This window comes from Schistocerca piceifrons, chromosome X (assembly GCF_021461385.2).
Source record: "Schistocerca piceifrons isolate TAMUIC-IGC-003096 chromosome X, iqSchPice1.1, whole genome shotgun sequence".
Classification (NCBI taxonomy): Eukaryota; Metazoa; Arthropoda; class Insecta; order Orthoptera; family Acrididae; genus Schistocerca; species Schistocerca piceifrons.
Window position 1 is genome coordinate 923,258,693 of NC_060149.1, and position 26,834 is coordinate 923,285,526.

At 44.6% G+C, this 26,834-nt stretch overlaps 1 protein-coding gene across 1 annotated transcript in view; it reads right to left on the reverse strand.

The window, feature by feature from the left end:
- Positions 1–26,834, reverse strand: part of LOC124723014 (zinc finger CCCH-type with G patch domain-containing protein) — a 167,256-nt gene that overhangs the window by 113,892 nt on the left and 26,530 nt on the right. The window contains exon 3 of the mRNA XM_047248189.1: positions 24,647–24,700. Coding sequence (XP_047104145.1) covers positions 24,647–24,700 — 54 coding nt within the window. The remainder of the gene's footprint in view (positions 1–24,646; positions 24,701–26,834) is intronic.

The window sequence follows — 26,834 nt, forward strand, 5'->3', positions numbered from 1 at the left end:
TATTGTCAGCAATGCCACAGGGAAGGATGATAGGACTGCTATTATTTTCTATATACATAAATGATCTGGCAGGCAAGGTGAGCAGCAATCTGCAGTCATTTGCTGATGATGCTGTGGGGTGCGGGAAGGTGTTGATGATGAACAACTGTAAGAAGATGCAAGATGACTTACACACAATTTCTAGTTGGTGTGACGAACGGCAGCTGGCTCTAAATGTAGAAAAATTTAAGTTAATGTGGATGAGTAGGAAAAACAAACCCATAATGTTTGGATACAGCTTTATTAGTGTCCTGCTTGACACAGTCATGTCATCTAAATATCTGGACGTAATGTCGCAAAATGACAGGAAATGGAACAAGCATGTGACAATAGTGTTAGGTAAGGCAAATGGTGGACTTCGGGTTACTGGAAGAATTTTAGGATGCTAGTGTGACTTATTCTAGAGTACCGCTCGAGTGTTTTGGATCCACACCAGGTCAGATTAAAGGAATACATCGAAGCAATTCAGAGGCAGGCTGGTAGATTTGTTACCAGTTAAGTTCAAACAACACACACATGTTACTGAGCCTGTTTGGGAACTCAAATAGGAATCCCTGGAGGGAGGGTGACATTCCTTTCTAGGAACAGTACTGAGAAAATTTAGAGAACCAGCATTTAAAGCTGACTGCAGAATGATCCTACTGCCGCTGACATACATTTTGCACAAGGACCACAAAGATAAAATACGAGAAATAAGGACTCATATGGAGACATATAGACAGTCATTTTTCCCTCACTCTATATGTGAGTGGAACAGGAAAAGAAACGAATAGTAGTTGTACAGGGTATTCCCCGCCACGCACCGTAAGGTGACTTGCACAGTATTTAAGTTGGTAGATGTAGATAAAATAAAACTGTGGGTTAGTCTTTGTATGACCAATGTGCAAGTGACATACAATGGTGTGGATTCTTTCTGGGAAATATGACAGGAAGAGCACCATGCAGCAGTTATCTCCTCGATACTGTGGAGCTTATTAGAGTAGTAGTCAACCATGGGTCATTCCAGTGAGGGGGGTGGGGGACGAGTAACCACTCTTCTAGACAAACAGTTGAGTAGTACATTCACTGGGATATGCCCATAATCAGAATATTCAGGATTTTTTGTACTATTTAACAATGTACTGCGCATAAGGAAAGAAATATCACATGTCAACAAACTCCAGGCATTACTAATAAGCTACAATATAATGAAATTAAGTTTTCAACTGACTGAATGACAAAACTAGTACACCTACACATGGTCTACATCTGTACCTGTACCTACACCAGAATGATAAATGCTCCTATTATAGCACAAAAAAGGCAAATATGTCCTGGGAAAAATAAGGGATGTGAAAAAGGGAACTAGCTTTTTGACTTATTTGGCAACTTCAAAGACATTTAAATCAAAACACCCTGACATAGTCATGCTTTTAATCTACCCCCAGAAATACTTTTTAGCTATTACATGCATGCTCTTCAGCCATACTGTTTACCACGGCTCGCCTTTTTCTGGATTTTGGGCACAGTATCAGGAACTTTAGCCTATAAATTGCAAGATGCAGGTGTGCCAACACCATGCAGTTACAGAGATCTCACTGCACTGAGAAAGTAGGATAAACTCATAAAAAAGCACATTTATATCAAGATGTTTTGATTAAAATGTCTTTGAAGCTTCCAGATTAGTCAAAAAGTTACATCCCTAACTCTGTTCGAGACATATTTGTCTTTTTCTGTAATATGATAGGAGCATTTTTCATTCTGGTTCCCTTCTTTTACTATACCATAATTCTGACATTAGACTGCCGTAGCTTGGCAACCAAATTAGATATTTAGTGACTTGGGTCACACCTGATCCAGAATAGGTCTTTTTGTCTTACTAACCTTGTTGCTCATAGTGTGGCAACATATAAAGCTCAAAACAACAGGATGACTATTAATTACATGCAATTGTCTACCTTCTCTCAAAATTTTAACCAATTTGCACAAGTCTGAAACATACAAGTGGCACACGAAAAAAAATTCAAAAGTGCTCTTTGGATATAAAATCCAAATGAAGCTAAATTTTTGAAAGTGAGTTTTCAATTTTATCATAAGAATGCATTTTTTATTTATTTGATTCACTTTAAACCATTTCCACACATTCAATTGTCGTAAGAACGAATTTTAATTGCTACATTTAGCTCGACTTTAAACCAATGTGTAACAACAATGGATAATGTTCTGACATAACCCCAAGCACCAGAACGAAGAGGAAGAACGCACGACCAGAGAAGGCAGTGAGGCGACGTCAGCCAATAGCCCACTGACAAGGACCGCGCCACGACAGGAGCGACCTCTGCAAGAAGCGAATATAAGTGCCGCTCCTGCCAGCCTCGGCCAGACATTAGTAGGCAGATTCACAGAGTATTAGCACGGTCTAGCAGAGAGTGCTAAGAGAACAGTTATTAGTGATCCATAAACTGTGTGTCAAACATTTCATATACCCAAGGACTCTGAATTATATTGCCTGTCACCCATCGTTTGTGACAACATGTAGTACATTCAAGTTAAGTATTGTCAAATCTGCTTTACTGAAATAAAACTTTTAATGTTATTTGATTGCATTGTTGTATAGCATTCTGAGAATGTAGCATCCTTTACATACCCTATACGAGACGAGTGGGCCAGACACCACATTTGGCGTCGAGGACACAACATTTTGGCGACGAGGACTTCCAAACAAACTCCATGCCGATGGCTGCGGAAAGTTTTTTTGCAGGTGCCTTACTTCTCTCTTGTCCTACTTTGCAGGGGCGCTTACTGCTTTAACAGTTCCTTGTCATTTTTGCTAATTTGTGTTTTCAGGTGGACATGGCAGAAAATTTCTTTGTACATATTTTTGTCTGTTTGCTGCATTTGTGTCTTCCAACATGACCACGCCACCTGTCCCACCCTCTGCTCAGACGCTACAGCCACAAGCGTTAGATGCCACATAGCTAATGCAGATGTTTCAGTTTCAGATGCAGCAAATATCTATATTACTCAACACGGTGCAGCAGCTACTGGCCAACGCTGCGCACCCGACAAAACAAGCACCACCTACTACAGCTGTTATACCACCTTTTCAACAGTTTTGTGAACAAGAAGAAGAATGGCTCGAGTGGTTACACCAATTTGGGGCACATCTACTAGCCCACAATGTTGCAGGTAATGTGAAACTTCCCTATCTATAATTCACGGTGGGAAGTGCAACTATTTCCTAACGCCACTCTGGGTGAACTCGCGTATGACAAGGATATCGACTTGCTAACTAACTATTATGACCAACAAGAGAATGTGGCAGCAGCTAGGTATCAATTCTTCAATTCCAAAAAACAGTCAGAACGAACTTATTGCGAGTGGGTAACAGATTTGCAGGGTAGGGCAAGGAATTCAAATGAGCTTACCGTGCTTTCTGTTCAGATATTATGTTGTGTGATGTGATCATGTACAATGTACCTGATGTAAAACTAGAGAGAACAGATTTTGAAACAGTCCAATCAATCATTTCAGCAGGTATTGCAAATACTAGATCAGTACGATTCCAGTGCCTTGTTGGCAGCCAGCTATTTGCCAAGTTGAGTCCCTTGCTTGCGATCACCCCATTCTGCACCTGCGGCATGCGCTAGCCACAATGAGTAAACAACCTCCCACGCCGCGTAAGCAGTTTGCTACACAGGTGAACAAAATTAAGTCTTGCCCTCATTGTTATTCATGGCACAAATGCCAAGACTACCCCTCTGCACAGGCTCAGTGTTACGCTTGTGGTAGGAAAGGACATGTGCAATCCGTATGTTTGCGATGGAACAAACATAAGAATTCAGCCCACTCACAAAATTCTCGTCACAAGGCCCATGTCATTAATGCAGTATGTTCCAAGTCTGCAACAGGTGTTAGCAAACCTAGCAAGAGTGGAGTTTCATTGGTGATAAGTCAGTCAAACGAAAGTTTTGTTCATTTACTTATTTGTGGGAAATGTGTGAATTTTAGTTGGACACAAGTCACTCTCTCACATTGCTCGATCGACACACATATGAACTGTTAGGTTCCCTACATCTGTCTAAAACTAGCATGCAACTGACGGCTTATAATGGACAAGACATTCCCATTCTCGAAACATGTACTTTGCCTGCCACGTATCGCTTACATATGCGAACAGTGACTTTTACAGTGCTATGATCACATGAGTGTGAGAACATATTTAGTCTTGATTCTTTTGATTTGTTTGACTTTAACATTTAGGACAATGTGTCGCCAGAGTCTGCATTCAATGCAAAAGACAGTGTAGCTAGCTTGCTAAAAGAATTCCCAAAACTCTTATCGAAAGGTTTAGGCACAGCTAGCAATTTTGTTGCATATATTACTCTCAAAAATAATGCTCCGCTGAAATTTTGCTAGGCCAGAACCGTTCCCATTGCATTATGGGACAAAGTCGCTGCTGAACTTAAGGAATTGCAAGATAGCGGAGTTATTGCTCCCATATCAGCTAGTCAATGGACAAGTCCACTGGTTTTGCTCCCCAAACCTTCAGGTCGCATTCGCCTCTGTGTTGACTTTAAGTCAACAGTCAACCCGCAAATTGTCATTCACACTAATTCATTGCAACACCCAGAGGATCTCATGGACAAATTAGGTGCAGGATGCTACTTTTCAAAAATTGATTTGCGCAACGCGTATCTTCAAATACCGCTCGATGAAGAATCTCAAAAAGTGTGTGTCGTAACTTCTCATTAAGGCTTGTTTAAATAATTGCATTTGCCTTCTGGCAGTGCTTCCGCACCCACCATTTTCCAACGGTATTTGGAACAGGTGACTGCACAGGTGCCAAACTGTTTGAACTATTTGGACGATACTGTCATAGCAGGTCATACACCTGAAGAACGTATTGCAAATTTACGTTCTTTGTTTCGTGTGTTATCTGATGCAGGACTGAAGTGTAGACTGGACAAGTGTGATTTTTTTAAACCTGAGTTGTAGTACCTTGGTCATGTCATAAACAGCCACGGTGTACATCCTCTTCAATCGCATTTGTTAGCCATATGAGATTTGTCAGTTTCTCGCAAGTCACAGAATTGCAATCAGTCATAGGGAAAATGAACTATTACATTCGGTTCATACCGAATGCTGCACAAATAGCAACTCCACTGCATCGCTTGCGTCGCAAGAATGTCCCCTTTGTTTGGACAGATGAGTGCCAAACAGCTTATCAAAAACTTAAAAGATACATTGCTCAGTGATCGATGCTTAGTTCACTTCGATCCTGAAAAACCAGTTGTATTGCAAGTTGACGCTTCCTCTTACGGAATTGGTACAGTGCATTTGCAAGAATTGGTGATAAAGACAGGCCAATTGCTTTCACGTCAAAAGTGTTGTCCAAAGCTCAGAGTAACTATTCACAAATTGAAAAAGAGGCTTTGGCTATTGTGTATTGTGGTTGGTTGGTTAATTGGTTGGTTTAAAAGAGGGGAGAAGGGACCAAACTACGAGGTCATCAGTCCCTTGTTCCTAATAAAACAATGCCACATGTGTGAGAATAAAACAGACAAGACATATAACACAAAACGGAAAGAAAGGAAAGATAACAAGAAGGAAGGAAAGGCAACGAACACTAAAAGGAACAAAAGAAGAGAAGAAAACAACAGACAGATGCAAGAAACAGTTAGAAGAGAGTAAAACAAGGAAGCAGATGACAGTGGCTGGCCGACCACAAAAATAAAAAGGAAAAGCTAGCCACCTTGCAACACATTAAAACCTCCACTCTAAAAACACTAGTGTAGAGGTCACAGGGGGACAAAGGATATGTGCTAAAATTCAGGTCAAATGATAAAACCCACCCTCACGGATGAAATGTAAAACCAAATCAGCCGATGAGGCGTTGTCTGCTAAAATCAATGATAATGAGTCTGGCAAACGAAGATGAAGTTGCAGGGCAGCCAAAGAAGGACAGAGCAGAAGAATACGTGCCACTGTCAACCGGGTGCTGCACTGACACTGAGGTGGGTCTTCACGGTGCAGGAGGTAGCCGTGAGTCGCCCAGGCACGGCCAATGCGGAGCCAGCAGAGAACCATGGAGTTCCTGCGAGAGGCCCTCATCGAGGACTACCACACATTCATGATCCCCTTAATGGCTCGCAGTTTGTTGTGCATACTGAAATTTTGCCATTCTGTCTCCCAAAGCTGATAAACCTTGCAGCGTAATAATGAATGCAGATCAGTTGCACGGATGCCGATCTCCAGAATTGGTTTCCGTGTAGCCTGTTTGGCCAGCCTGTCAGCAAGTCCATTTCCTGGGATTCCAACGTGACCAGGGGTCCAGACAAACATCACTGAACGACTGGACCATTCCAGAGCATAGATGGACTCCTGGATGGATGCTACCAAACGATGACAAGGGTAGCACTGGTTGATAGTCTTCAGGCTGCTCAATTAGTCAGTACACAAAAGGAAAGGCTCCCCAGGGCATGAACGGAGATACTGAAGTGCACGAGAAATGGTCACCAGCTCTGCAGTGAATACACTGTATCCATTGGGTAAGGAATGCTGTTCAATATGGCTGCCATGAACGTAGGCAAAGCCAACGTGACCATCAGCCATTGAGCAGTCGGTTTATGAGTGGGGTCTCCGGGGCCCGCTCCTCATTTTTATCCAAAACTTCCTGCACCGTACTTTCCGCGTCCAAGTTGGTGCCTCCCATAGTTCCATACATATATAGGAGAATGGAGTCCCACAGGGCTCTTTATTGAGTATCTCTGTATTTTTAGTGTCTATTATCGGTCTAGCAGCACCTGTCAGGCCCTCCGTCTCATTTCTCTGTATGCAGATGACTTCTGCATTTCATAATGCTGCTCCAGTACTGGTGTTGCTGAGTCCCGGAACACGTCAAGAATCGAGAGGAAGTGACAACGGAGAGCATCAGAGCTACGTGAAAGGTCCAAATGAAGCTGCGGCCGAGGCGTACACCATGGAGGCGTACATGAACGGACCACAAGTAGAGGTGGTAAAGGGAAGGACTCCAGTTCGGAGAGAAGGGACTGCACGCGAACCGCAATCGTTAGCCCTGACCCGGGCCGCCGCTGCGGGAGATGCACTGCCGCGGGTGGGAAAAGGAGACTGCAATTTGGATGTTCAGGAGAACTACAAATGTGTGCTGCATAACTGGTGAGCAGTTGTGCACGTCTTATCTGCAAAGGAGGGATCCCAGCCTCCACCAGCACGCTGGTCACCGGAATTGTCCTAAAAGCTCCTGTCGTTAGTCGAACGCTGCAGTGGTGCACAGGGTCGAGTAAATGCAAAGCTGAGGGCACTGCTGAACCATAAACCACACTCCCATAGCCAATTCGGGACTGGTCAAGGGCTCTGTAGAGCTGCAGCAGTGTAGAGCGATCTCACCCCAATTGGTGTTGCTCAGGCAACAGAGGGCATTGAGGTGCTGCCAGCACTTCTACTTAAGCTGACGAAGATGAAGAAGCCAAGTCAATCGAGCATTGAAAACCAGTCTTCAGAATCGATATGTCTCCACTACAGTGAGTGGATTATCATGAAGGTAAAGTTCTGGGTCCAGATGAATGGTACGATGCTGACAGAAGTGCATGACGCACGACTTTGCAGCTGAAAATTGGAAGCCGTAGGCTAGAGCCCATGACTGCAACTTGTGGATGGCTCCCTATAGGTGACATTCAGCAACAACAGTACTGGAGCAGCATTATGAAAAGCAGAAGTCGTCTGCATACAGAGAAGATGAGACAGAAGGTCCGAAGCCGCTGCTAGACAGATAACAGCCACTAAAAATAGAGACACTCAATACAGACCCATGTGGGACTCCATTCCCTGGATATGGGAAACCGAGCGAGGTGGCGCAGTGGTTAGACACTGGACTCGCATTCGGGAGGACGACGGTTCAATCCCGCCTCCGGCCATCCTGATTTAGGTTTTCCGTGATTTCCCTAAATCGCTCCAGGCAAATGCCGGGATGGTTCCTTTCAAAGGGCATGGCCGACTTCCTTCCCCGTCCTTCCCTAATCCGATGGGACCGATGACCTCGCTGTCTGGTCTCCTTCCCCGAAAGAACCAACCAACCTGGATATGGATGGAACTATGGGAGGCACCAACTTGGACACGGAAAGTACGGAACGACAGGAAGTTTTGGATAAAGATCGAGAGTGGGCCCCAGAGACCCAACTCATACAATGTGGCATGGACATAATGTTGCCAGGTGGTTTCGTATGCTTTACGTACGTCAAAAAAGATGGCAACCAGATGTTGGCATCTGGAAGAGGCTGTTCCAATGGCATAGTCGAGGGACACAAGATTATCAATGGTAGAGCGACCCTGGCAGAAGATGCCCTGACATGGAGCCAGTAGGCCACGTGACTCCAGGACCCAATCCAACCGCCGACATACCATATGCTCCAGTACCTTACAAAGAACGCTGGTGAGGCTGATGGGCAGATAGCTATCCATATCAAGCAGGTTTTCACCGGGTTTGAGCACCGGAATGATGGTGCTCTCCCGCCATTGTGATGGAAAGACACCATCGCACCAGATCCAGTTGAAGATGACGAGGAGATGTCGCTTTAGTCAGATGAGAGATGTTTAATCATCTGGCTGTGGATCCAATCAGACCCAGGAACTGTGACAGGGCAATGTGCAAGGGCATTGGAGCTCCCACTCTGTAAATGGAGCGTTATAGGATTCACTGTGGCTTGTAGTAAATGAGAGGACGTTCCCTTCCAGCTGCCATTTGAGAGTGCAAAAGGCTGGGTGGTAATTCTCCAATGCAGAGGCTCGAGCAAAGTGCTCAATTAAGTGCTCGGTAACAGCGTTTGCGTGGGTAGATAACACGCCATTTATGGTAACATCGGGAACACCTGTTGGGATCTGGTATGCAAAAAGACGTTTGATCTTTGCCCAGACTTGGGAAGGTGACGTATGGCACCCAATGGTCGAGATTTATCTCTCCCAACACTCCTTCTTCCATCGTCTGATAAGTTGGTGAACGCGGGCACAGAGCCGTTTAAAGGCTATGAGGTGCTCCAGGGAAGGGTGCCGCTTATGCTGCAGTAGAGCTCACCGACACCCCTTAATTGCTTCAGCGACTTCCGGCGACCACCAAGGGACTGCCTTATGCCTTGGGCACCCTAAAGAGTGAGGGATCGCGTTTTCTGCCACAGAAACAATTGTTGTAGTTACCTGCTCAACCATCACATCAATGTTACTGTGTGGGGGAGATTCAACGGTGACTGCAGAGGTGAAAGTTTCCCAGTCCACCTTGTTTAAAGCCCATCTAGGCAGATATCCGTAGGCCTGATGCTGGGGCAGTGACAGGAAGATGGTCAAGTGGTCACTACCACACAGGTCATGATGTGCTCTCCAGTGGATAGATGGGAGAAGTCTTGGGCTGCAAATTGATAAATCAATGGTCGAGTAACCACCTTGAGTCACACTAAAAAGTGTGGCGGCCCCAGTATTTAAGAGGCAGAGGTCAAACTGAAACAGTAAAATTTCGACATCTCTGCTTTGGCCAGTAAGCACAGTGCCACCCCACAAGGGGTTATGGGCATTCAAATCTCCCAAACGTAGGAAAGGTTTAGGGAGTTGATCAATCAGTGCATCTAATACAGTTAGGGGTACTGCACCATCTGGAGGGAGATTTCATTGCAGACAGTTATTTTCTGTCATCCTTATTCTGACAGCCAAAGCTTCAAGAGGGGTTTGAAGGAGCACAGGTTCACTATAGACTGAGTTTAGGACATAAACGCAAACTCCACCTGACACTTGATTATAGTCATTACGGTTCCTGTAATATCCCTTATTAGCCATGGAGGGCAGGGGTCCACATTGCCGGGAACCAGGTTTCCTGGAGGGCAATGCAGATTGCAGGTGTAAAGCTTAACAGTTGCCGTAGCTCAGCCTGGCAATGGAAAATATCACTGCAATTCCACTGGAGGATGACGTCGTGAGACTGGGAAGACATGGAACATTCAATGAGGCAGTTTACGCCTCAGAGTCACCTGCTGCCACCGACTTACTGCCTGAGCAGTCTATATCTAATGTGTGTGAGGGTCTGGCGAGATCTAGGTCCTCAGCGGACGCCAGAATCTCCACCCCATCCTCAGACGCAGAGATTGTAGGTAATGGTGGTATGGGTGCCACTGCAATTTCCTTGGTCTTAGGGGTCTTCCTTTTGGATTGCTCTTGCTGCTCCTTGGGTTCCCCTGGTTGGAAGGACTTCACTGGCTCAGTCTCCGGGACTGAGGATGAGCGTGAAGCCCTATGACCAGCTGCTTCTGAGCTCTTCAGTCACTGGCAGGTATCTTCTTTCCCACTAGCAGAAACCTGGGAAGGGAGGGACCCAAGGGACCCCTTCCCAGCGAGAGAAGCCAAAGAAGACCTATGCTTCTCTGGCTTAGAAGTGAGGACGGGCATCCCCGGTGGTTGGGGGGGGGGGGGGGGGGGTGTTGCTCCCAAAGTAGATGGTGCAGGAGCAACAGGGAGGGAAATGCCCCTCACCATCAAGGAGGCAGGTGTAGTCTTCCAGCTCTGAGAGGTGACTGGGGTTGGTGGAGCTGATGGTACCAGAACTGTTGCAGTGGCAGCATAAGATAATGTCATACGTACAGGATGCAGGCGATCAAATTTTCTCTTCACCTAAGTGTATGTCAGTCATTCCAGGGTCTTGAACTCCATGATTTTCCTTTCTTTCTGGAGAATCCTGCAGTCTGGCGAGCAAGGCGAATGGTGCTCTCCATGGTTGACACAGATGGGAGGTGGGGCACATGGAGTATTGGGATGTGATGAACATCCGCAATCTCGACATGTGACACTGGAAGTACAGTGGGAAGACATATGGCTGAACTTCCAGCACTTAAGGCACCACATCGGGGGAGGGATATAGGGCTTTACATCACAGTGGTAGACCATCACCTTGACATTCTTGGGCAATGTATCACCCTCGAAGGCCAAGATAAAGGCACCGGTGGCAACCTGATTATCCCTCGGACCCCGGTGGACATGCTGGACGAAATGTACACCTCGCCGCTCTAAATTGGCATGCAGCTCATCATCAGACTGCAAACGAAGGTCCCTGTGATATATGATACCCTCGACCATATTTAAGCTCTTATGGGGCGTGATGGTTACAGAAACGTCCCCCAGCTTGTCACAAGCGAGTAACGTTCGTGACTGATCCCTGTGTGGTCAGGGCGCTACAACCAACAGGGTACATGACAGCCCCACCACAACGGACTGGCTACTGAGCTGGATATCAGGTGCAAAAAAGTCCATAGTCATCGTCGACGCAGATAGCAACACTGCATAGTGTATGGTGGAAAACGCACCCAGGAATGTGTCCTTGCCCAACAGATGGAGAATGAGAGGGAATGAAATGCAACGACGAGAAAGTGGACTAAAGATCTCAATGCACGTTGGACATGATGCACCATGTAAGGCGCCCATAGCTGAGAGCTATGCTGAAGGTAGAGGGCCTACTGCCGGAAAGGCCTCAACCGATGGATCAGACTAAGAGTGTCCCACAACGTCCCGTCTTCCCTATCCACTCCTAGTGCTACCCAATTTGCTTTCCCAACCCAAGGTGTGATGCGATCCACGTCGAGGGGTGTGTGGCACATGGGAAGATGTGTTGCACACGGAGCCTCAGGGATACCGGGTGACCTCCCTGAGTAAGTAGCCTTACACTGTGTGGGGTATTCGTGGTGTGGACCATGTAGATCCCCAAATCTTGTGGGACCAATAAGGACATGATTAAAGAAAATAAAGAAAAACAAACCGAGGGGAAAACTGAGACTTCAGACACCCAAACATCGGGGTCAGGACCACTCACTACTGAATCAGGGTCTAGACCTGCGCCAGAAGTGGGAACTGTAACCAAGAAGTTGGACCAGATCAGGATTAAAGCCTTGTCTGGGGGTCATACGAGGAAACTACTCAGGGAACAGAGGAAAAAGGAAAAGAAAGAATGGCTTCCTAAAGACAAGTAGAGGGAATTAAAGGGACTTGAGCCTAAGACCCCCAAGAAAAAACTGTCTCCGGTTGAAGGGGATACACACATCCCCACAACGTCGAAGACAGGCAGCAAGAGGATAAGGGAGGAATCTAAGACTCCCTCCTCCCTGGATAAGCGAGCCCAGAAAAAAACAAGGCAAGAAATGGGGAAACAGACCTATAGTACTGCAGTCTCAGTTTCTAAGATGACAGTTATCCAGGAAGGCTATCCACTGGTGGCCATCACTTCGCAGCAGGACGACTCTGTACAGATGGCCCTCTTTGAAAAGATTGGGGGGGGGGGGGGGGGGGGGAGGGACACTGGTCCAGAACCCAATTTCAGGAGGTTCTATCTAGATCGTGGTGCCCTCATTTTTGTCTGTGAGAGGGTGTTCACAGTGGAATGGCTTAAGGATAAGGTGCCCATGATATCCCCGTGGGATGAGGCGAAGCTGCTGGTCAAGACAGCAGCGGAACTTCTTAAGACCACAAAGGTATCAATAGGGGTACCAAAGATCTTTAAGGATCTCTCTCCTAAGATTCTGTTTGAGGAAATAGGGGCTCAGAACCCAAAAGTATCGATAGAAGAATGGAGAGTGATCAACCAGAAGGTTGTACCGGAAGGACGAACCCTGGTGGTGGAGGTCGGTGAGAAGCCCCTGAACGTGATGCGAGAGCAAGACCTGAAATTGTTTTTAGGATTCTCGCAGGTCACCATCAGGGTTCTCAATGATCTCAAGGGCAATAATGGCAGCAAGACGGAGACTGGGGGTGCTGCAGATTAATCTGCAGCACAGTAAAGGGGCCTCTCTCTGCTGCCCTGAGCCACTGCCTGGGGGGGGGACAGGAAGTAGACGTGGCCCTGATACAAGAACCCTACTTATATAAAGGGGGTGTATCGGGCCTCAGTGGCACTGGAGGTAAGCTGATTTATGCTAGAGATCTAAGAAACTCCAGAACATGCATCTATGTAAGAAATGGAATTTCTTTCATGCCAATGATGGATTTCCACTCCAGGGATCTAGTGACCATTACAATGCAGCAATGTGAGGAAGGTTTCACAAGGGAAATTATTTTGGCCTCAGCATACCTTCCTTACGAAGACAGCTCTCCTCCTCCTTTGGAAGTGAGGAGACTGGTAGAGACTTGCCATCGGCAAGGTGAGCAACTGCCAGTGGGATGTGACGCCAATGGCCACAACCTAGTGTGGGGCAGCAAGGACACTGACAGTAGAGGTGAGTACCTTCTTGAATTTCTTTTAGCTAACAACTTGGAGGTCCCGAATAGGGGCAGTGAACCTACAGTCAGGAATAGCAGAAGGGAAGAAGTAATTGACATAACTTTAGGTTCCATGGTGATGGGCAGCTATGTCAAACAATGGCATGTGGTATTGGAGCCATCCCCATCGGGCCACATGTATATTAAATTCAAGGTTGAAATGGGAATCAGACAGACCATGACCTATACGAATCCCAGGAAAACTGACTGGGAGGCAAATAGGAGGGACCTTGGCTTAGGCTTATCCGAAATTAAAACCTCGATACGGAATCCAGTAGAGTTTGAGGAAGTAGCAGAGGCTGTTACCTACACCATAGTGACCTCATATCAGGACAACTGCACAATCATAAAGAAGTGCATAAATAGGAGTGTGTCTTGGTGAATTAATAACTTGGAAATTCAAAGAAAACAGGTACGAGACTGTTTAAGACTGCGAGACGTGAAGGACAATGGGCTAAATATCGTGAGACCCTTGTCAACTACAACCTTGCCATCAGAGAAGCAAAGAAGACATCCTGGAAGGCATACTGTGAGGAAGTGGAGAGCACGGCTGCTCAAGCCAGACTTCACAGAATCCTCACTAGAGTACCAATCAATGGAGAATATTCAAAGACAGCACATGAAACGTTGGAACTGCTCCTCAAAACTCACTTTCCTCAATATGCTCTGCCAGACAACACAGACCAGAATGTGATCCCGGAGAGACAATGGTTCTCAGACACTCGAAGAGAGGACTGGGAATCAGCCAAGGAATGTGTGGACTTTAATAAAATCCAATGGGCAGTGGGAACATTCCAACCGTTCAAGTCACCTGGCCCAGATGGAATTTTTCCAGTTCTCCTGCAACAGGCAGGAGAGAATCTCATGAGAGTCCTATGCAGGTTATTCAGGGTTAGACTAGCAGTAGGAATCATTCCTAATGTTTGGAGGGCAGTGAAGGTTGTCTTAATTCCAAAGCTAGGGAATAGCAAGGCCAAGGATATGAGACCAATCAGTCTGTCCTCTTCCGTTCTCAAAACCCTGGAAAAACTGGTTAATGTATACGTTGGGGAGAGGAGGCTAATTAGGGCCCCTCTACATTCAAACTAACATGCATATCAACCAGGTAAATCATGTGAGACAGCTCTCCACCAACTCACTGGGAGGGTGTGGAAAGCACTTCACTTCCAAGAAATAGCCCTCTGCATCTTCCTGGATATCGAGGGGGCCTTCAATAACACGACCTTCGATTCCATGGTAAGGGCAGCAGAGGTGCATGACCGAGGGACCACTATATGTAGGTGGACCAGGGCCATGCTTAGTGGAAGGAAGGTAGAGGCTACTGTGGTGAATGAAAAGATGGTAATTAACACTACTAGAGGCTGCTCACAAGGAGGAGTTCTGTCCCCTTTATTGTGGAATCTAGTGGTGAATGACCTCATTGAGGAGGGCAATGAAGGTTGTCTTAATTCCAAAGCCAGGGAGAATCTATCATAGCAAGGCCAAGGATATGAGACCAATCAGTCTGTCCTCTTCCATTCTCAAAACATTGGAAAAACTGGTTAATGTATACACTGGGGAGAGGAGGCTAATTAGGGCCCTCCACATTCAAACCAACATTCCAGACAATGCTTCTGTCAAGGTTACACAGATGACTTTGTCATAGTAATACTTAGCAAATTTACTGACAGTTAGAAATATGGCACAAGGATGATTGGGCATGGTGCAAAATTGGTGCATTAAACAGGATCTGAGGGTTAATCCTAAGAAGACTGTTGTGGTACCATTTACCAAGAGGCAAATCCAACACTCAAGTTGCAATCTAAAACTCTTCGATGAAACTCTACCTGTGAAGGGAATAGTGAAATATCTAGGGGTAACCTTAGATGAGAAACTAACGTGGACCCCTCACATTAAGAGTATCTGCTCCAAGTCAAAAAGTACTCTAGTGAGTACCAGAAGGGCTTCTGGTAAAAACTGGGGCCTAAGCCCCAGAGGTATGCACTAGATATACACCACAGTGGTTAGACTTAGGAATTCCTATGGGGCTGTAGTGCGGTGGAAGAGCAGGTTGCAGCTAAGGAGCTTGCTAAGGTGCATAGATTGGCCTGCTGAGCCATAACAGGCAGAATTACCTGCACACCAACTGCTGGGATGGAAGCCATGCTGGACATGCCTCCACTACACCTTTGGGTCAAGATGGAGGCAGAAACTGGGGCACACAGACTTAAAACTGGCAAAAACTGGATCTCATTGGGATATCCAGATTCACACACTAACATAGTGAGTGAGGTAAACATAGGAATGGCTGGGGAAATGCCTGCTGACTATATACCAACTCCCAACTGCTTCAACAAGCCTTACAATATAATAACTGGAAGCAGGGAGCAGAGGGAAAAAACAGTTTGACACCATATGGGGACATTGTTTGGTTCACCGATGGGTCAAAATCAGACCAAGGTGTTGGGGCAAGAGTATAGGAGGTTCATCCAAGTCTGGAGGGCATCATCTCTCTAGGAAAACTGGCCTCTGTATTCCAAGCTGGAATTACTGCCATCAGGGCATGTGTGGAGGAGAATATGCATAGGTGCTACAATGACCATAGAATCTGCATCTATTCAGACAGTCAGGCAACCCTGAAATCACTGGCAGCTCCTGCAACAAGATCTAAGATTGTTGCAGAATGCCACAGGGCTCTGGTGGAGGTAGGGGGAAGCAATAGGGTAAACTTAGTGTGGATCCCTGGCCACTAAGGGATCTGTGGCAATGAACAAGTCAACAGATTGGCCAGGATAGAGGCAATGAGTCCATTTATTGAACCGGAACCTGTCCTGAAAATCACCAAGGCTATGATCAAACTAGAAATACGGAACTGACTCAGGAAACAGCAAATAGAATATTGGACCAAGGAATGATGCCCACGCCATGTTTTAAAAGAAGCTCTGTAATCCTGGAATTGAACAGGAAAGAGGTCAAACTCATGACTGGACTGATGACTTGCCATGGGAATTTCAAAAAACACCTACACACAATGAGTATAATGGAAGAAGACTCTAAATGTAGGATCTGTGATGAGGGTGAAGAAACTGCATCACACCTAATCTTCGAATGCACGGCACTAGAGAGCAAAAGATACAGAATCTTCAGGACAACCAGACCTGAAGAAATACTGTCTAACAAAAAACTGGTAAAGGGACTCCTTGCACTATTTAAGGGCATTGGTTGGCTTTACTAGATATACAGGGAGCAATACCGCACAATAAACTCAGTTTCGGTGCGGGCAGTGGCGGGTTAGACTTAAGCTGTTTTAGCTTCCCTGTCAAAATCAAATCAAATCAAATCAACTTCGCCAAGGACACTGGGGGATTGTTCATACGAAACAGTTAGCACGTCGACACTGTACTTGGCAGGATATGGACGCCCAAATAGAACAGACGACATCACAGTGTCACACATGTGCAGAAAATCAGTCCGGTCCGCCACAAAAATTCTCTACTTGGCCTCAATCGCAATCGCCATGGCAATGTGTGCACACAGACTTTGCGGGACATTTTTGGAATACTCATTGGTTGATTGTGGTTGACTCATATAGCAAGTTTCCTTTTGCTGTGCCAATGAACTCGACAACGTCACATAGCACAATTTAGGTGTTGTCATCGATTTTTTGCCTAGAAGGTTTACCTGAAATAATAGTGTCAGACAACGGCCCTCAGTTCACATCAAATGAATTTGAAACATTCTGTGAACGCAATGGCATACAGCGTCTAACTAGTGCACCATTCCATCTACAGTCAAACAGCAAAGCGGAACATTCTGTCAGAACCTTCAAGCAGCAGATAGCCAAACTTCGCTCCGCACACACCTGGGATCAAGCACTGCAACTGCATCTCGCCTCATATCATTCGCACCCATGAGATGGACCATCTCCAGCGGAATTGCTTCACGGCTGCCGCCATCGGACACTGCTCCACCCTCCTCAGCATCCGGCGGCAAAGGAAGGCTGCAAGTATCGCTTTGCACTGCATGATATTGTCTTTTACGGGGTTTTTAGTAGCAGCAAACAGTGGAGGTGAGGCAAGATCATCTGTTGACTTGGCACTTACATGTATCTTCTTTCAGGTCCAGTTGGTTTGCAGCACCACCATCAAAATCAGCTTCGCCTCTGTCATGTACACAATGATCTTTCAGTCTCTCTTCCTCCAGATTCAGGGGTCCAGAGTGCAGTGCAGCTACAGCAGCCGAGAGAGATGTGCAATCACAACATAGTGGGATGACGTCATGGAGACGGAGCTTTCACCTCCTCTCCTTCCTCTCATCCTACTGATGCGAGCTGAACACGCACACACTGCAGCAGTCGCCACCTTCTTCATCTGGTTCATGGCAGCAGGAGGTGGATGCATACCCTTCTGGTCGTTTTCCGGGGGCCGTTTCCACCAGAGCGCACACCGGATGGCAGGGTACGGCCAGATGCTTTATGTCTCCTGCAGCCACAGCCTCTGGCCTGATGTTGCACCCACACTCCTGCATCCATTGCTGTGGTCGCACTCCCTACACAATGATGGTCCGTCGTTTTGAGGGGGAGAAATGTTCTGGCGTAACCACAAGCACCGGAACAAAGAGGAAGAACGGAAGACCAAAGAAGGCAGTGAGGCGATGTCAGCCAATAGCCTGCTGACAAGGACCACACCACGACAGCAGCGACCTCTGCAAGAAGTGAATATAAGCGCCGCTCCTGCCAGCCTCGGCCGGACATTAGTGGACAGATTCACAGAGTATTAGCACAGCCTACCAGCGACTGCTAAGAGAACAGTTATTAGTGATCCACAAACTGTGTGTCAAACATGCAGGAGCATTTCATATAACCAAGGACTCTCAATTATATTGCTGTCACCCACCACTTGCGACAACATGTAGTACATTCAAGTTAAGTACTGTCAAATCTGCTTTATTGGAATAAAACTATTAATGTTATTTGCTTGATTGTTGTATAGCATTCCAAGAACGCAGCATCCTTTACACACCATATATAAGACGAGTGAGCAAGACCCCACAGATAAAGATTATTGGATAAAGTAAATTTCATTTTGACTTTATCCATTTATCTACCCCCATGAGTAGTGTGAACAAATTAGTAAAAATTTAAAGTATAGAAGTGGTGTACTTAAAAAACCTCCCAGAAAAACTTGCTTTTTGGCATGTAAAATCCAAACAAAGCAAGACTTTTTCAAACAGTTAAAACTTATCTTATAGCAATAACCAATAACCAGTGGACCAAATCTGAACTGCTCTAGTCCAGAGTTATTTAAGGGTGACTGTTTCTTGCACATAAAATCTGAACGAGGGTGACCGTTTCTGTAAAAAAAATCTGAATGGTGCACACAAAAATGGTGCTATTAGCTGAGCATTAATTTCAGCACAGTTAAAATCTTTTGGAAAACGAAGTAATTGATTCGCACAATTTGCCTAGGCGCCAACTTCGCTTTTGCTGTTCAAATGTTGTTTAATATACTGTAACTTAGGTACTGTGAGACAGATATTCGAATGGCTGTACAAATGGCTGCTGGTCTGGGTTAAATCAAAAACTTTTTATCCCATGTTCCTAGCTCAAATAGGAACCAAGCACAAAGATCGCCACCCCCAAAAACAATTTTGCACGTGTCCTTTTCATAGATATTTGGTGCAGTGCTTCCAATACACAGCCCACCATATGTTGTATGACAGGGGGCACCTTATACCACTACTAGTAATTGTCTTTTCCGTTCCACTCACAAATGGAGTGAGGGGAAAAATTACATCTCCTTATGAGCCCTAATTTCTCTTATTTTATCCTTTGGATTCCTACATGAGATATACATTGCAGAAGTAGAATCATTTTGCAGTCAGTCACAAAGCTGGTTCTCTAAATTTCCTGAATATTGTTTCATGAAGAAAATGTCATCCTCCCTCCAGGGATTCCCACTTGAGTTCATGAAGCACCTCTGTAGTACAAGCTTGTTGATCGAACCTACCAGTAACAAATCTAGCAGCTCCTAAATTTCTTTGATGTCTTCCTTCAATCTGTCATGGTGGATGTTTCAGACACTGTAACGGTACTCAAAAATGGGATGAACTAGTGTCATGTACAAATTCTCCTTCATAAATGAGATACACTTTCATAAAATTGTCCCAATAAACCGAAGCTGATCATTTGCCTTCCCTACTACTGAATTACGTGCCCATTCCATTTCATATACTGAATTACGTGCTCATTCCATTTCATATTGCTCTGCATTGTTACACCTACATATTTATTTGATTTGACTGTATCAAGCAGCACACTTCTGCTGCTGCTACACCAACTACATATTTGTCTAAGTCATCTTGTATTCTCCTACAGTCAGCCAAAGACTACACCTTCCCATACATCACAGAATCACCAGCAGCTGCAGACCACTTGCTTACCCCGCCTGTCAGACATCTATGTATATAGAGAATAACAGCAGTCTTACCACACTGCTTTGGGGCACTCAGGATTGTACCCTTGTCTCTGATGAACACTCACTATCCAAGACATCATCTTAGGTTCCATTACTTACAAAGTCTTCAAGCCACTCACAGATCTGAGAACCTGTTCCATACACTCAGGCCTTTGTTAATAGTCTACAATAGGTCATCGTGTCAAACACATACTGGAAATCTAGGAATATGGAATCAGCATGTTACCCTTCATCCATGGTTCCTGGAAATTGTGTGAGAAAAGGGCAAGCTGAACCACAGATGAGTAATACTTTCTTGATCCTTGCTGATTTGTGGATGGAAGCTTGATGCAATCTTATAATACGCTCAAGAATTCTGCAGCAAAGCAAAGTTTTTAAGGATATTGGTCTGTAGTTTTGCGGATCCAATCTTTCACACTACTTTTACACAGGAGTCACCTGTGCTTACGTCCACTCGTTTGGAACTTTGCACTGAGCAAGAGATTCACAATAAATGTGAGGTAGGTAAGGGGTCAATACGGCATTCCTATTTTTATGTACTCAATACTATCATCTTTGCAATCGTCAAATTACAGTGTATCTACATGATCCTCCTGTGTGGATTTTTAATGCAAAATCTGAAACTTCAGCTTTCCTTTTGCTGTCTTCTTTTGCCACATACAAGGTGCGTTCCATAAGTAATGTGACCAAATTCATAAAAAATCATTCACTGAATATATTCATACAAATAATCAAAAATTTTCGAAATAGCACTCTCTTGCATTGATACACTTCTGGACGTGGTGTTTCCATGCCTGGAAGGCATCTTGGAATGCCTTTTTCTGGAATGTCCTTTAGAGCTGATGTAACATGCGCCTGGATGCTTTCAATTGTGTCCCAATGTTTCCCTTTCACGACTCCTTTTAACCGAGGAAACAAAAAAATGTCAGTGGGAGCCAGGTCAGGACAGTAGGGAGGCTGGGGAACCAATGGGGTCTTGGTCCTGGCCAGGAAGTCGTTGACAATAAAGGCTCTGTGACTTGCATTCTCGTGGTGAACTTTCCACGTGTCCTTGATATAGCTTCGGCAGTGCGAGACCCTCCTTTTCAGTCTTTTGAGCACTTCCAAGTAGAAAGCTGAGTTCACTGTAGTCCCGGTAGGTACGAATTTGTGGTGGATAATGCCTCTGACGTCAAAGAAGACAATCAGTATGGTTTTGATCCTGGACTTACTCATGAGTGCCTTCTTGGGACGGGACAACGATGGGGTGTGCCACTCTGAATTCTGCCTTTTTGTCTCAGGGTCGTACTTAAAAATCCACGACTCATTACCAGTGATAACTGAGTTTAAAAAATGAGGATCATTTTCACACATTTCCAACATTTCTCGGCACCGAAGCACTCGCATGTGCTTGTGTTCGTCGGTCAACACTTTTGGGATGAGTTTGGCACACACCTTTCTCATGTTCAAATCTTCGGTCACAATGCAGAAAATGGTTGTTTTTGACATGTTTAGAATTTGTGCTATTAATTGAAGGCTCAGCCATCTGTCAGAGTTCAAACAATTGTGCACATGCGTCACATTTTCGTCGACTCGTGCAGTTGATGGCCGTCCACTGAGAGGTTCGTCGGTAATCTCCTCTCGGCCCTCCATGAATGACTTGTGCCATCGGAAAACTTGTGATCTGGACAAGCATCATTTCCAAAGGTATGCTGAAGTAATGGAAATGTTTCAGTGGTGGACTTCCCAAGTTTAACGCAAAATTTGATAGCATACCGTTGCTCTACAGAATGATCCATTGTGTCATGTTACATAAGCTCAAACGGGGTTGACGGAAGCGCATGTCCTGACTCTCCGGCAGCTTGTAGCCGAATGAGACAAAGAGCGTTTTGAAGCTAACATCCCCCTCCACTTAGCCCAGCTAGTTACAACAAGCTGTGGTGTACCATCGCATCAGAAAAAAATTGGTTGTATTACTTATGGAATGCACTCTGTAGACTGGTCAAGGAATTACTGGATAGAAGTCTTTGACTTGATAGCAATTTTACATAGGACCAGAATTTCCGTTGGTCCTCAGCAAGATCTCCTGCTAACACAGTATATATGAATGATGATGGATGTAGTTGTATGTTTCATGTATCGATTTTGTTATAGATCCAGGAATTCCTAACTTTTGCCTGTCAACACTTCTGTGTTCATTTTTTAAGTGAAAATATAACTATCTCTGTTTCCTCAGCATTTTGTTATTAAATCGTGGTGGATCTTTCCCATCCTTAATGCACTTAAATACTTCTTCCATTAAGGATATCCATGGTGATAGTTCGATCTCAGAAATTTTTCCTTCCTAGGGAAAGAAAAAGTCAGCCTTCCAGTTCCAACGTAACTACATGTGCACATCTCCATAAACCTCAAAAAGCAATCATTGTAACAAAACAGCTGCATGACAAAACACAATCAACCAAATCAACCTTTAAATCCAAATAATTGGTAACAATTGTCCGGCACTAATTTAAAGCATTATATTGAGTTATACTTCTTTTCATTTGCGGAAGGGGTGTTGCTTTGTATGGTGTGGCTGCTGATCAGTACTTCCCAACTAAAGTAGGAATTTGTTCTAATTGGAACTATTGCTAAGCTATGCAATCTAACAATATGTGGCACTCATTTACAGTCATAGAACATCCTTCATTTAATTAATTTAATAACCACTACAGCAAATAAGTACCACATTTGATCATTAATGTCTCAGCCTCAACAGACCAGTACGGTGCGAGAGTGAGAGATCTGTCAATTTTTCCATAGTCAACAATGAGTTTAAGTGAGCAGTGATGCCTGAATGTGATTTATTTAGAATTTTGTGTATAGTGAGGTGTCAACGCATACTGAATAGAGTGAAAAAAGGTACTGATATTCGTAAATTTTTTGTACTTTATAAATGAATGCTAACCAAAAATGGAAGTAAGGGATTTAAAAAAATATACATCTGTGATCAAATATCACTAGAAAAGGGTGAGTTGATCTGAAATATATCTATTAAAAAACAGAGTAATTGTACTGACAGAGAAAATACAGAACTAGCCAGTGCCTCTGCTGGTTTTAAGTGCTCTGACGGAAAGGATCGTAGTCCCCTGCTCAGATTTTGTGGTGTTGGAAACTGCATCAGAAAAAAAAAAGAGGTTGACAATTCCCTAAAGTATAAAATTTTATTCAGTCTACCGGCAACCAGACAAAAACTATAACTTCATGAATGACATAGATAGTGAAAAGGAAAAATTTTGTTTGGACTGGCTGTCATTATATCTACAGTTTGTTTCATTCTAAAGCATTTAGAGGTGCACTTAGTAAGTTGTGTGTGTCTTTCCTGCCATGTACAACAAATGGCAACACAATGCATTAATAAGCCATCCATTCACCAATTTCAAAAATTTTAATTCTAAATGGCATAAAGATGCAGCTGAAAAGTCAAGTAATTTTGTTGATATTGTAACAAAACACAATAAGAGTGTAGAAGAACTCCTCAATGAGAATTTTGCAAAATTATTACAAACTAATCACACTAAGTTGTATTTCTTGACTTGCCTTCAAAAGGGAAAACCAACTGAAATGCCATTTTTGATGATTTACAGCTGTTTAGAGGTGATAAAATAAGGAAACATTTTGAAAGAGCTCTAAAAATGCCACCAATAGTTCTTTTCACACCCAAAATTATTTATATTCTGAAATAAAATGTACAGTTTTATGTTAGGCATATTGTGCATGAGCAGGAATACGATGTAAAATCCACAGATCTTGATGTAAAAATCAATGCTGAAGCTTATGGTTCAAAAGTGCAAAATATGGGAAATGTTCTCCATACGAAATTTTTAATGGGAGGAAAACAAATAACTGAGAGAATATGACTTACAATGATACCGACCAAAAGTAATGTAAATGGCAAGGAAATGTAAAAAATGGGAATGTAAAAACAGATTTTACTATAGTTTTACTGTTAGCTTGTTTATGTTTATAACATTGTCCAGATGCTAAAAGTGCACTGCACAAACCAATGGGAGAAAATGATGAAGAGATGACAAGTTTTCAAAATTTCTAAATCACATTTATGGGGAAAACATTTTGCCCCTACTGATACAAAAACCTGTGGGTGCCTCTGGACCCACACATTTGACAAAACGGTATGAAACACTGAGTACAAACATTGCATTTTCAGAGCTTGTTTTCTGACTTATCTGCATTACATTGATATTGTATTTTGTTGTATCCTTCTACAATAACGTGCACTGGAAATATCCTGAGCTGCCAAGAAACCCGCTGCAATGAAAGTGATTGCTGAAATTAACTGATATCTACAGATGACAGTGTCAATGAAAACCAAATGATAGGACCTGCATAAACAAAACACCTATGGAAGAGCTATTCTGCCAAACCCACTGGAGACCAATAGAATACAATGCAGAAACTTTAATGGTGCATGGAGTACAGCATACTGACCAATGTAAACATAGGATGTGGTCTGGCAAGTCCACTTTTACATTCTTCCTTTCAGCTGTGAAACATGAATTTAGTATGACAATGTTCACTCAGTGAAACATATATTGTTCCTGCACAGTGAACTTAATCTCCCAAAATAATAATGCTCCTATTTGCAAGACTGGAAAGGTTGAAGCTTGATTTGATGCGTGTGAACATGAAATAACATGTCTTATTTAGTACCCGCAACAGTTAAATGTGAATATCATAGAGCTACTGCAGTCTGCATTGGAAAAATACTTAATCCCCAGGAGGATTTTAACTGCTTCTAATGTTAAACATGATCCTAAGCCATATTAGTTGGGTGTTCATATTAGTGCGATAATAGTGGCAAATGATTCAGTTTCGCAATAGGAAGTCAAACATACCTTAATTTCGTTAAATGTTGTTTCTGACGAGTTCTGACTGGAACTGTTCCAATCCTGAAATGAAAGTTTTGTGGTTCAGATAAAATCTTTAACAAACAAATTTTACACAATTATTTAAGATCACAGGACAAACAATTAGTCATCCCAGTACGCACACTCTGACGAATCGTCAAGCCTTTAGAGATGGCGCAGTGATCGAGTCACATGCTCAACAGCACATGCACTGCCTTTACATGAACATGAGGCAAAAGCAATCAGTGAGGCATTTATGTTTCAGGTACACATTGTACATAAACATGGGTAAATGTAAGGATGTGGCAAGAGAGATAAAAAGAACCGAATGTGTTTGGCCATGCCCATGACCGTATGGTGTGTGAAGTTACTGGATCTGTTGGTGTTATGTGGTGGACTGGCCACAAAATATGAAATCATAATTGTGGCTGGAACAAGACCTTGACTGAGAGGGACTAGAGAAGTGTTTCACGGCTTGTGAGTCAAAATTGCTTCCAAACCCGACAACAATTGCTGCAGGCAATGATGCAAAGTCCCTCCCCAACAGTTAGCAAGACAACATTGTGACGGGGACCCCACACAATAAACATTTGGAATTTGTCACCTAGCAAGATGCCATTGCTAACACAGGCACATAAAGTTGACAACAGTGAAGTTTCTAGAATGAGATTTTCACTCTGCAGCAGAGTGTGCACTGATATGAAACTTCCTGGCAGATTAAAATTGTGTGCCAGACCGAGACTCGAACTCCAGACCTTTGCCTTTCGCGGGCAAGTGCTCTACCATCTGAGCTACCCAAGCACAACTCACACCCCATCCTCACAGCTTTACTTCTTGCCCCCGAAAGGCAAAGGTCCCGAGTTCGAGTCTCCGTCTGGCACACAGTTTTAATCTGCCAGGAAGTTTCAACAGTGAAGTTCATTGTGGGCTAGAAGAATACGTGACTCGTTTTTTTAACACTCTCCCACCCTATTACATCTCGATTTGCCTGTAAAATCTCCTGACTTCTGTGTGACATGTTCGAACAGCAGATAAAATGCAGACATCAGCGCCTACGTCTACGTCTACGTCTACATCTACACTCCTGGAAATTGAAATAAGAACACCGTGAATTCATTGTCCCAGGAAGGGGAAACTTTATTGACACAGTCCTGGGGTCAGATACATCACATGATCACACTGACAGAACCACAGGCACATAGACACAGGCAATAGAGCATGCACAATGTCGGCACTAGTACAGTGTATATCCACCTTTCGCAGCAATGCAGGCTGCTATTCTCCCATGGAGACGATCGTAGAGATGCTGGATGTAGTCCTGTGGAACGGCTTGCGATGCCATTTCCACCTGGCGCCTCAGTTGGACCAGCGTTCGTGCTGGACGTGCAGACCGCGTGAGACGACGCTTCATCCAGTCCCAAACATGCTCAATGGGGGACAGATCCGGAGATCTTGCTGGCCAGGGTAGTTGACTTACACCTTCTAGAGCACGTTGGGTGGCACGGGATACATGCGGACGTGCATTGTCCTGTTGGAACAGCAAGTTCCCTTGCCGGTCTAGGAATGGTAGAACGATGGGTTCGATGACGGTTTGGATGTACCGTGCACTATTCAGTGTCCCCTCGACGATCACCAGTGGTGTACGGCCAGTGTAGGAGATCGCTCCCCACACCATGATGCCGGGTGTTGGCCCTGTGTGCCTCGGTCGTATGCAGTCCTGATTGTGGCGCTCACCTGCACGGCGCCAAACACGCATACGACCATCATTGGCACCAAGGCAGAAGCGACTCTCATCGCTGAAGACGACACGTCTCCATTCGTCCCTCCATTCACGCCTGTCGCGACACCACTGGAGGCGGGCTGCACGATGTTGGGGCGTGAGCGGAAGACGGCCTAACGGTGTGCGGGACCGTAGCCCAGCTTCATGGAGACGGTTGCGAATGGTCCTCGCCGATACCCCAGGAGCAACAGTGTCCCTAATTTGCTGGGAAGTGGCGGTGCGGTCCCCTACGGCACTGCGTAGGATCCTACGGTCTTGGCGTGCATCCGTGCGTCGCTGCGGTCCGGTCCCAGGTCGACGGGCACGTGCACCATCCGCCGACCACTGGCGACAACATCGATGTACTGTGGAGACCTCACGCCCCACGTGTTGAGCAATTCGGCGGTACGTCCACCC